Source organism: Muntiacus reevesi, chromosome 3 (genome assembly GCF_963930625.1).
Source record: "Muntiacus reevesi chromosome 3, mMunRee1.1, whole genome shotgun sequence".
NCBI classification, from domain to species: Eukaryota; Metazoa; Chordata; class Mammalia; order Artiodactyla; family Cervidae; genus Muntiacus; species Muntiacus reevesi.
The window spans coordinates 182,248,699-182,260,969 of record NC_089251.1 but is presented as its reverse complement, the minus strand read 5'-3'; the positions used below and the strand labels follow the sequence as shown (position 1 = coordinate 182,260,969).

The following is a 12,271-nucleotide window of genomic DNA, read 5'->3' as shown; positions in this document are numbered from 1 at the left end:
CTAGGCAAAGGAAGTATAGCAAGGAGTTTAAAAGAAAATGAAGTACAAATTATTGTAAAAAGATAGTTTTTACAATTACTACAAGTATATAATCTCAATTATGTAGAAAACAGGGATAGACAACTCTAGGAGGAAATATAGCGCACTATTAACACTGTCTATCTCTAGATCTGTTATTTCAAATTTTCTTTTAAAATCAGTTTGAAAAGGGTAAGTTACAAAGAATGTGGAAGGTGTGACCCCAATGTTTAAAATCTGTGTATGTTACAGGGAGGGTGGTGGTGGGGTGTGTGTATAAGAAGGGTTTGGAAGCATATATACCATCATGCTGACAATAGTTGGATAATATTAGTGAGTTTTCCTTTCTTTTATACTTTCCTTTTTCTTTGATCTTTTTTTTTTTTGTCTCTATTTTCTGTAGTGAACTAGTATTACTTTTAAAATGAGAGCAAAACAAATTTTTTAATGGGAGTGGGGGGGAAAAAAGGATGTTAAAAAGTAACGTATTGAAAGGCCAAGAGAATATGGGCAAAAGGAGAAAAGAACAGATTTAGTGACACAAAAATGGTCTCAAGTGAAACTTAATGGTACTCAAACAACAGATTTCCCATTGCCATTCTGGGCCCCCAGGTCATCCCTGGACTTATCAAATATAATTTCTCCTAGGTGAACCATCGAGACCCTGGTTCAGTCAGAAGGCCCTGGCTTCTCAGTCAAAAATCTTCCACCACCTTAGGAATCACTCTGGAGCCTGTCAGTCCTATAGCTGTACCACCTCTGAAATCTTGATCTTAAGCATCTGTCTCTGAGTACCACTTCCAAATCATGTCCTCAAATATTCCCACTCTATCGGTTCTTTGCCTGAGGATCTCCAATCCACATACTCCCACTTACTCACTCTCCATCACTATGCCTTCAACCTTGGTCCCTTCCTCATTAAACCTCATTACTGGTTTGTCATTATCATCTCTCTTGCAAAGAACCTGAACTTCTTTTCTGCTGGCCAAACCCCAGTTTATTTGGCTAAATCCCAATGCCGGCTGGAGAAGGAAATGGCAACCCACTCCAGTGCTCTTGCCTGGAAAATCCCATGGACGGAGGGGCCTGGTAGGCTGCAGTCCATGGGGTCGCAAAGAGTCGGACATGACTGAGTGACTTCACTTTTCACTTTCATGCATTGGAGAAGGAAATGGCAACCCACTCCAGTGTTCTTGCCTGGAGAATCCCAGGGACTGGGGAGCCTGGTGGGCTGCCGTCTATGGGGTTGCACAGAGTCGGACATGACTGAAGTGTCTTAGCAGTAGCAGCAGCAATGTCGATTAGAACACAATCTTCTGCATAATCTATGCCTGCCAGTACTGAAGCAGCTGAAGACTGTTGGAAAGAGTAATACAACTGTTCTTACTGATCAACTTTAATGCCATAAATACCAAATGGGATTGGAGCTCTGACAAGCAATCCTACCACATTTCCTTGGTAAATTCATTTTCCCACTCGTTAATGACTATGTCATCCCGTCTCCTCTTTAGTCAATCTTTCAATAACCGTCTCTCTCACTTGTTGATTTCACCATTTACTTCCCTAAGGAAACCCCTTAATATACCTCCCACCACAAAAACCACCATCTATCCCACCTCTTACATTCATCCTGTCTTCCCTTCTGTTACGGTGAAAACAGCACCCCTGCTTGAATCAAACATCAGCTACTCCACTTGGATACCGGATTGCACCACCTTTCACCTTCTCAAGACATCACTCCTATGCTCAAATCTGCTCCCAGAGCCTCAATCCTATTGGATTAATCCTATCAGAGCAAGAACACCTGTAGTAGCTCCTCCACTCTCCCCCAACCCTGAAAAAGACCATAAACTTTCCCTCACGTGAGTTGACTATACCAATGGTTCTCAAGTTGTTGACATGTATTTGACTCACCTAGAGTCAAATACAAGACCTAGAGTCACCTAGAGGACTTGTCACAATCCACCTTGCTGGATCCCACCCTAGTGTTTCAGATTCAGGTCTGGCATGCGAGCTGAGAATTTGGCAATTCTGATGCTGCTGATCCCAGAGCCACACTTGGAGAACTATTGGTATAGCTCAGAGGTCCCCAACCTTTTCAGCGGCAGGGGCCGATTTTGTGGAAAACAGTTTTTCCATGAACCAGAAGTGGGGGTTTCGGGATGATTCGAGCATATTACATTTATTGTGCACTTTGTTTCTAATCTAATGCTTTCACTGATCTGACAGATGGTACCAGCCCACAGCCGGGAGGTTGGGGATCCCTGATCTAGCTGACTGCTTCTACCTTCCTCAGACCTCTCACTTGCCCGCCTCCCAAGCTCCTCCAAGTGGTCTCAGTCTACCAAAGCCACTTTTGGAAGACTATAAACAACTCCCATGTTCCCAAATCCAGCAGTCCCTTCTCCATCCACACCTTGCCCTGACCTCTCAGTGGCGTTTGAGGTGGATAAATACGTCTCCTCAAAACTCTCTTTCTTCCCTTGGTTTCCCTAATACCACCCACTTCTTGTTTTCCTCCTACCTCAGCAGTCTGTTCCCCTCAGTCTCCTTTGCTGGCTCCTTCTCTTTGGTGAGGCCCTTAAATGTGTCCTGGGCTTGATCCCAGTCTCACTTATTTTCCATGACTATACACTCTTCCCTTAGGGAGTCTCATTTATTCCTATGACTCTATGTTCAATCTGGATACTGAAGACTCCCAAATTTATGTCTCCATCTCTGAAATCTCTCAGCTGTAAACCCGTATCTAGCTTTTACTTGACATCTTGATGTGGGTGTTTAGTTTGCATAGCTAATAGGCATCTCAAAGTGCACACACCTGAAACAGATTCTTGATTGCCTTGCATCACAAACCCACCCCTTTCCCAGGATTCCTCACTTAAGATTTCATTATTCACCAGTTACTAATAAGTCACAAACCTAAAACTCATCTTTTTTTTTTTGGTATTACAAATTGTAAGCACTTTTATTAAGGTATAGTTGACACGAAGTAGTTAAAGTGTGTAATTTCATAAATTTTGACATATGCCTACACACCATGTGAAACCATAAAACAGTCAAGATAATGAACACATTCATCATCCCTGAAAGTTTCTTCCTGCCACCTTGCAATTTCTCACTTTGCTTCTCCACTCCAACCAGCAGCAGCCACTGATCTCACAATATATTAGTTTGCATTTTATAGAATTTTCTGTAAATGGAATCATACAGTGCATTTTTTTGGTCAGGCTTCCCTCACTCCAGATATTTCAGATTCATCCATGTCATGCTGGTATCAATGGTTCATTCCTTTTTACTACTGGGAATGATTATATTGTATAGTTATACCACAATTTGTTTATCCATTCACCTGTTGATAGATATTTGAGTTCTTTCCAGATTAAGGCTTTTATAAGCAAAGCTGCTGTGAACATATGCTTTCATTTCTCTTGGGTAAATAAATGACTATGAGTGGAATCACTGGTTTATATGATAGGTGTATGTTTAACTTAAAAAAAAAAACCCAAAAACCAGCCAAACTGTTTCCAAAGTGGTTATGCCATTTTAGATTTCCACTCCAGCTACCCAACACTCCGACACTTGGTAAGGTCAGTCTTCTTAATCTGAGCCACTGAAGTGTGTCCTGATATCTCTTCATGGTTTTAATTTGCATTTTCTCTAATGATCAGTGATGCTAAGCTTCTTTCCATGTGTTTATTTGCCATTTGTCCTCCTTGGTGAAGTGTCCATTCAAATCTTTTGTTCATTTTAAAAATTAGGGTTTTTGGCTTTTTTACTGAGATATCTTTATATATTCTGGGAATAAACAAATTTTTCTGTTGCAAATATTTTCTTCCACTCTATGACTTATCTTTTCCTTCTCTGAATAGTTTCTTTTGAAGACAAGAAATTCTTAATTTTGACAAAGTCTAATTTATCAATCTTTATGTTTTATAGATTATGCTTTTGATGTCATATCTAAAAACTCTACCTAACCAAAGATCACTTCTATGATTTCTCCAAAATTATTTATAGTTTTAAGTTTGACATTTGGGTTTGTGATCCATTTGATTTATGCTTTTAAAAAAAAAATAGAATGCTAGGTATGAATTGAAATTCTTTTTTTTTCCAAACACGTGGCTATCAAATTATTTCAATACCATTCCTTGTAAAGACCATCCTTTTCCCAGTGGATTTTATTTGCATCTTAGTTGAAATCAATTGACTATGAATGTGTAGGTACTCTTATGAACTTGCTGTAATTTCATTGATCTATTTGTCACTGGAAACATTAGATACAAAAAAGTGACAGATATCCCAATCTTTCAGCCACAACCATCTTGCTGCGAGCAACTGAAACAACTTGGAGTAATCCTTTACTCCTGGACCACAAAGAATTAAAATACATTACCCTATAGTTTCATTTGAAGTAGTTTGATCTATATGCTGTGTCACAGAAGAAGGGGTAAAATTAACACTAAAATTTGACCATTGTATTTCACTGTGTGTTTAACAGTTTTAAAACTATCCTCTTGCAGTGAGACTTCGAGTCAGACTATTTTAGAGAACCGGTGTAGACTTTTCTGTCTTTGGCCTAATTCCAAATTTGAAAATAAGCACCAGGTCAAACTGCATCCCTCTTTCTCCACCCTGTTGTCAATCCTCCTGAATGAAGTGTCTGGACTTCAGCATTGAGGGATGAACTGTAAAGTGTTGATGGACTATTCCATGAGGGATTTGAATTGAAGACAAGGCCTACAAGTGACCTTTCTTGGCCAGCTCATTAGTGCTTCTAAGTAGTATTTAACTGTTATGGCAAACCTGTGAGTGAACTAATGAAAGTATTTTTGACTGTGCAGAGGCAGGAATAGAAGTTCTTTCTCAGCTGTCTCAACTGACTGGCACATTATTTACTGCCCCCACTGGGATTGCCACTGGCTCTTACCAACATGGTAAGTGTGTATGGGTGCTGACCACCGTGTCCAGTGATACCCACCAACTCCAGGATCACCAAAGACAAAACACAGCTCATAATACTGGTTCTGGCAATGTCAATTACTGCCTTTCCTTCCTACTCTGAAGGAGTGCTGTCACCCCCCCAAACTAGTTCATTTCTCATCACTCAATCATTTGCTTAGAAAGGAATTATTACAAATATCTGCTTCAAACCATCATTTGCAAAAACTGTTGAAAATACAGCTTTCACAGTTAAACAAAGATGTAGCTGATCTAGAGAAATGATAAGTACAGAGAACAATTTTCTTTGTAAAATATTATCAATGTGCTTTCATTTGGAAAAATGAATTGGAGCTCTAAGGAGCTAGTGAAGGGGCTGGCTCAAGTTTCACTGCAGTAGCCTTAAGGGAGAGGAAGAACAAAGAGAAATTACACTTGAAAGCAAAATTTCATTTAGATACTAAAGCTGCAACTATTGGATCAAAATGTAACATTGGCTGACTAACAAGAGTCAAATTGCTTTGCTATAATAATGTTAATCATTTTCCGCTTTAAAACTCCTTCACTCCCTGTCAAACAGGGATGGGCGTGATGTAAAACTATATAAAGCATTACTTCTCTAATCCTGGATGCTAAGTGCCTTGCAAGACAGGAAAGCTGGCATCATTGGGAGACTTGTAAGGGAGAAGATTCATGATGATACAACAAAAAGCTTGCTGACCTAATACAGTTTTGTAGCAGAAGTTGCTTGTTACTTTTAGTTTACATAGCAGCAGCACCCAATGAGAGCATATTTGGCCCCATGAAGGGAGGAAATCAGCCTCGCAGAGATAGCAGGGTGTAAATAGCAGTGTAGTGCAGATAGCACTGCAGTTATAAAATGGATTTTCATCTTTTTCTCCTCCTCTGTCTCTTCTTCCTCCTTTGCCCACTCTTCTTCTTCTCATTCTAGAAGAACATGTTACAAATAGTTTCACGTTTATCAGCAAAAAATGTGGAGAGAAGAATGAAACTATCTATTTAGGACAGAAAATCAAATTTCCCTTGGCCCTGTATAATTCAGTCACTGATTTTCAAGGAAAGAAACTTTCTTAAGCACCCATTTCAGTACATGTAGAGATATCTGTAGAGAAAGAGCAGTTGGACATGATGTAAATAAGATGCAGGGCTGGCTCCAATGGAGATGACTTTCAGATGACATGATAGGGAAACCAGGCAAAGTACGGTTTTCCTATATTTTTACTTTTTAGAATGTGAACATAAAATAGTGTATTCTTATTTGGAAGTCTATTCTGCTTTTGATGCAAAAATCCAGCAGCTATTTAATTTTACTTCAAATACAGTGTAACATGTCAAACTTATCTATCAAAGAGTAGATAGACATTTGAAATTATTCATTTTCTTCTTTTTGAGTTTCTAATTTTAGCTTTGAAAGCAGACTATGGGTGTTTATCTTAGTTTTCTAATGAGAAAGGGTAATAAGCCTGATATAAATACAATTAAGGGTTTTTTTCCCCCATACTATAAACAAGAAGAACTCTTTCATTTGAGCTTAAGTCTGTGATACTAAATGGGGAAAATAATGTCAGTTCTTAGTGACTGGCTGGGACGACAGTGGGAAACGGCACCCCCTTCCATCTACTTCAGCGAATCAAAGCTGCAGACATGGTCCAGCTTCACCGACTTCCTGGAAGACACCTTGAAATTGGTAAGGAAACAATTAAGTCCTCTCTTCAAGGAGTTGCAGAAGAACATCAGTGGCAGGATGATAGGTAAGAACTGTTGCTACTTCTGTTGCTGGGTAATTATGAAGCTTGTCACATCCAGAGTGAATACAAATGTAGGAATGCAGAAGTAAAAAACTGTTTATTGTCTTTGTTTTTCATAGCTTCTTTCAGATACCATGAATATCCAGTAAGAACAAATATATTCATCTTTAAAATACTGAAGCTAGTTCCTGGTTTCAAATGTTACCATCTTATTCTGTTAGTCAATTGTTTACCTTGGCAAAATTCACTTTGCTAAGCCAGAGAGCTCTGTCCTTTTCCCTCTACAATTTGCTCTCAAAGTTAAGCACCAGCATCCCAATGAAGCATCTCTTAGACCACAGCACCCATTACTTAAACTGTTCTATAATTGAATTCTATGTATTTTCTTTCTAAAATATTTAATTTGGTGATGGGCTTCATGGGGAGGCCTATTGGACATTATTTGTTTTCACATTTATACTTGTTACTCACGATCCAATTATCACAATAAACACTTTTGGAAACAATGTCCTGTTTCAACTTTAGATCTTCATCTAAACCTGTCAGTTCTTCAAAATTAAGTACTTTTTAAAAAATGTATTTAAGTAGGTTTTTCCTGCATCTTTAACTGCCAACTCATTTTCCTTCCTAACTCTTCACACTGAAGCACTGTACCAGTCAAGTCATTATACATCTGTCTTACTTCTCTCTTCCCTTCCTCTGCCTTGCTCTGTCTACACAAGAGCTGCAACATACAAATATGCATGCAGGTATTTTATCTGTCAACGTATGCCCATATCTCTTTGCATGAAGCAAGGATTTGTCTTTTTGGTTTTAACTCTACCACATTTAGTAGGTGTTCAGCTAATATTTAAAAATTGTTATGAGGCTAAAAACAAGGAGAAATTATTTCTCCTGCTTCTTTCACAGGTATTAACGACTAGAGAGATAAATGAAAAGATTAACAGTAGAAGTGTTTTCTGATCATGTATGTCATAAGGCATGAAAATCAAATGGAAAAAGGTTGCTTTTCAAATCAATGCAAGTTGCTCAAAATATTTTAAAAATATATATGTATGTTTGTATGTTATTCTCTATGCACTTAAAATATTTATGGAATTGAGCACAAAGATAATGCAGAATATGGAAGAGCTTTTGGTAGAATTGAGAATCTAAACTTTATAAGGTTTATTTTTACATGTTCTTTCCCTGTCCAATTTATATATTTCATTTAATGTCAACTTTGTCAGGGTGGGTACTTTTTATATGCTACACATTTAGATGCTTTTGCTCATTTTCTATTTTACCTTGATAGATAATCTTCATGGCATAATAGAATTTTTATTCTTAGTCTGCATTTTTATACACTAACAAGCAACTATAAGAACTGAGTTTTCTTCTTGATCACATCTCTTAATTACAAAGCATATGGACTTATATTTACAGGGCAATTTGTATTTGACACCATGAGTGTGGCTAACATTCTGAATAACCAAGAAATCGTACAAGCTCTGGCAGATGGATTGATAGAGCTTTCAAAAGAAAATTCTGTAAGTGCTCCTTTGAATAAAATAAGCTACAAAACTCCCAAAACTTAAATTTTAGTGTGCATTTACCACTTTATCCTTTAGAACACAATTCCTCAGAGAAATAGCATCAGTTTATGAAAACAGCCACTGAAAGAGTCTGAACCCAAGATGTATTATTACACCAAAATAGACATATAGGAAAATCTTCTCAGTTATTTGATATTAATCATATGGTACACTGATCTATCTTGTGATTAATTTCAGTCAGAAGTGACTCCTTTAAAAAAAAAAACATGTTTAGTGGCTTATATTTCACATAAACATTATTCAACAGTTAAAACAACTTAATAGTATGGCAGAAAAACAGAGTGTGAAACCAGCTAGAACAGATGAAAGGCAAGGAAGGCTAGATGAGAGAGGAAGGAAAAGAAAAAACAACAGAACAGAAACAAGCAAGGCAGTAATTTGGTTGGGGATAAACTTGGGGAAAGCCTGAAAAAAATCAGAAGCAAATCTTGAATGCTCTTCCAAAAAAGTCAGTCCACATACCAGGACACAGTGAGGGGAGGCAATGTAAAAACATACTCTGTCCTAATGTCATAGAAAGGCTCTAGGAAAATAAAATACAGTCAACTCATATATCCTTGGGTTCTGCAACCATGGGTTCTGCACCCTCAGATTCACCCAACCACATGTTGAAAATATTCATTAAAAAAATTCCAGGGACTCAGCTAGTGGCTAAGACTTCTTGCTGTCAATACAGGGGACCTAACTTCATTCCCTGGTCATGAAACTAGAACCCACATGCTGTAACTAAGACCTGGCATAACCAATTAAATACATATTTTTTTTTAATTCCAAAAGTTTCAAAAGATGAAACTTGAATTTAGCCATGCATTGACAACTATTTACATAGTGTTTATACTGTACTACGTACTATAAGTAATTGAGAGACGATTTAAAGTATATGGGAGGAACTTCCCTAGTGGTCCAGTGGCTAAGACTGCACACTCAATGCAGCGGGCCTGGGTTTAACCCCTTGTCAAGAAACTAAATCCTGGGAGCTGCAACTAAAGACTGAAAATCCCATGTGTGGCAAATAAGACCCGGTACAGCCAAATAAATAAATATGTAAAGTATATGGGGGTGTTTCCCAGGTAGTGCAGTTGTAAAGAATCAGCCTGCCAGTGCAGGAGATGCAAGAGACTTGGGTTTGATTCCTGGGTCAGGAAGATCTCCCAAAATAGGAAACGACAACAAGCTCCTGTATTTTTTTTTTTTTTTTCATTTATTTTTATTAGTTGGAGGCTAATTACTTTATAATATTGTAGTGGTTTTTGTCATACATTGACATGAATCAGCCATGGATTTACAAGTATTCCCCACCCCAATCCCCCCTCCCACCTCCCTCTCCATCTGATTCCTCTGGGTCTTCCCAGTGCACCAGGCCCGAGCACTTGTCTCATGCATCCCACCTGGGCTGGTGATCTGTTTCACCCTAGATAATATACATGTTTCGATGCTGTTCTCTCAAAACATCCCACCCTCGCCTTCTCCCACAGAGTCCAAAAGTCTGTTCTGTACATCTGTGTCTCTTTTTCTGTTTTGCATATGGCGTTATCATTACCATCTTTCTAAATTCCATATATATGCGTTAATATACTGTATTGGTCTTTATCTTTCTGGCTTACTTCACTCTGTATAATGGGCTCCAGTTTCATCCATCTCATTAGAACTGATTCAAATGAATTCTTTTTAATGGCAGAGTAATATTCCATGGTGTATATGTACCACAGCTTCTTTATCCATTCATCTGCTGATGGGCATCTAGGCTGCTTCCATGTCCTGGCTATTATAAAGAGTGCTGCGATGAACATTGGGGTGCACGTGTCTCTTTCAGATCTGGTTTCCTCGGTGTGTATGCCCAGCAGTGGGATTGCTGGGTCATATGACAGTTCTATTTCCAGTTTTTTAAGGAATCTCCACACTGTTCTCCACAGTGGCTGTACTAGTTTGCATTCCCACCAACAGTGTAAGAGGGTTCCCTTTTCTCCACACCCTCTCCAGCATTTATTGCTTGTAGACTTTTGGATAGCAGTCATCCTGACTGGCGTGTAATGGTACCTCATTGTGGTTTTGATTTGCATTTCTCTGATAATGAGTGATGTTGAAGCTCCTGTATTCTTGCCTAGAAAATTCCATGGACGGAGGAGCCTGGTGGGCTATAGTCCATGGTGTCACAAAGTGACAGTGAAAGTTGCCCAGTTGTGTGCGACTCTTTTCGATCCCACAGACTATAGCCCACCAGACTACCCTGTCCATGGAATTTTCCAGGCAAGAGTACTGGAGTGGGTTGCCATTTCCTTCTCCAGGGGATCTTCCCGACCCAGGGATAGAACCTGGGTCTCCCACATTGCAGGCAGACGCTTTAACCTCTGAGCACACACACCAAAGTCTCTGGGAGAATGTCCTAGGTTGTATGCAAGTACTACACCATTTTACGTAAGGGACTTGAGTATCTGAGAATTTTGGTATCTGCAGAGGTCCTGAAGCCAATCCCCATGCATAAGGAGGCATAATTGTTGCAGCCCTCAGTTCAGGGGAAGCTGAGAACAGGACAGGAATGGGGTATTATTAACATACCTGATGCTGTATAAGGCTTGTAGTTTTCCAGGAAACAGTTCTCAAATCCTTCCTTCCCACTGTAATAATTATACTTTGTGGGGGATTTAACATTGCCTTTGGACACTTTCTCCTTATCTATCATGGTTTCAGCTTGGCTTCCTGAGTAAATACCAAACATCTCCTGGGCTCATGGCCCAGTGTGGATCCTGAGGAGGTGCAGGTAGCCATGATTTTCTTCTCTGAAGACTCAACTTTCCAGTGCACTAGCCAACCCTCTCACAGCCCAGCAATAAAGGCCCTGGAGAATTCTGCTGATAATACTATCAGGGATGTTCACAGGGATAATCCTGAGGCCCTGAAATTCTCTGCACTATTCTCAAACACCAAAGAATTATTCAATGTTTGACGTTGGTTCATGGTATTTATGCCACCAACTTATTTAAAAATAACTTTGTATCATATAATTTTCATGGTGTTCAAACCTACAGCCTGAGAGGGAACCAGATTTGGGAGTCTCACCAGGGTGTTTTCCCCAAGAACTCTGCTGCTTGGAGGCTCTCCTTTCCCCTGTAACACACCAAAGTTGTCCTGTCTCCTTTCCTCCTCTGGCTAAGAGGCCAGTGTGGGCCACTTTGGTTCTGAAGACTTGAGACCCTCCCATAAGACCTTGGCATCCGCACTGAACTGTAACAATAAGCTGAGAACCAAGATTAACCAGAAAGCCCCATTTACTACCTCAAACAGTTACTTTGTTTTCTAGACTTGTAAATTAATTAGGCAGAAAGCTGAAAATGCTACTAGAAAATGTGTTCTCATATCTGCTGCACTCTTGACCTGCATTTGAAATAAAAATTGTTCTGGGGGGGGGGGTGGTAATCTTTCAGGACAACCCTCTGGAATTTTTGTCATATTTTCTGCTGAAGAAATGTAGTAAAAAGAGCAAGCATTTTGAAAGAAATGTCATTCTGACAAAAAGTGACCCAAAGGCAACACACAATTTACTCACAAAGGTAAAATTACTGTGGTATTTTTATGCTGTTGCTTCACTGTACAGTTCGAGAAATGTGCTTAAGAAATTCATAATCAGTAATGATAATTCTAACCTGGAAAGCTTTCAATTTGTCATTTCTTGTCAGAACTTCATTTTCATGGATTTTTATTTTTAAAAGGGTGCTTTGTAGTTTCATAATGTTAGTAACACTTAATCTACTTGATTAGTGGATTACATGGCATCATGCTGATGAGAGTAACACTAGTTGACTCTTGGGGGAAGAATTGAATACGCGTATTCTGTCCAACATAACCTAAAGAGATTTTTTTTTTTCATTTGCAACCCAGGACACTTTTTTGCTGAAACTAAAAATGGTTCTTTTTTTCTTTTTTCTTTTAGTTGAGATTCAAATTCATAAAAGAAAA

General features: G+C 38.8%; 1 protein-coding gene across 3 annotated transcripts in view; it reads left to right on the top strand.

Annotated features, from left to right (window-relative positions):
• Positions 1-12,271, top strand: part of ECT2L (epithelial cell transforming 2 like) — an 81,808-nt gene that overhangs the window by 42,584 nt on the left and 26,953 nt on the right. For all 3 annotated transcript variants that reach the window (XM_065931260.1, XM_065931261.1, XM_065931262.1), the window contains exons 10-12: positions 4,857-4,949; positions 6,543-6,725; positions 8,148-8,251. In XM_065931260.1, coding sequence (XP_065787332.1) covers positions 4,857-4,949; positions 6,543-6,725; positions 8,148-8,251 — 380 coding nt within the window. The remainder of the gene's footprint in view (positions 1-4,856; positions 4,950-6,542; positions 6,726-8,147; positions 8,252-12,271) is intronic.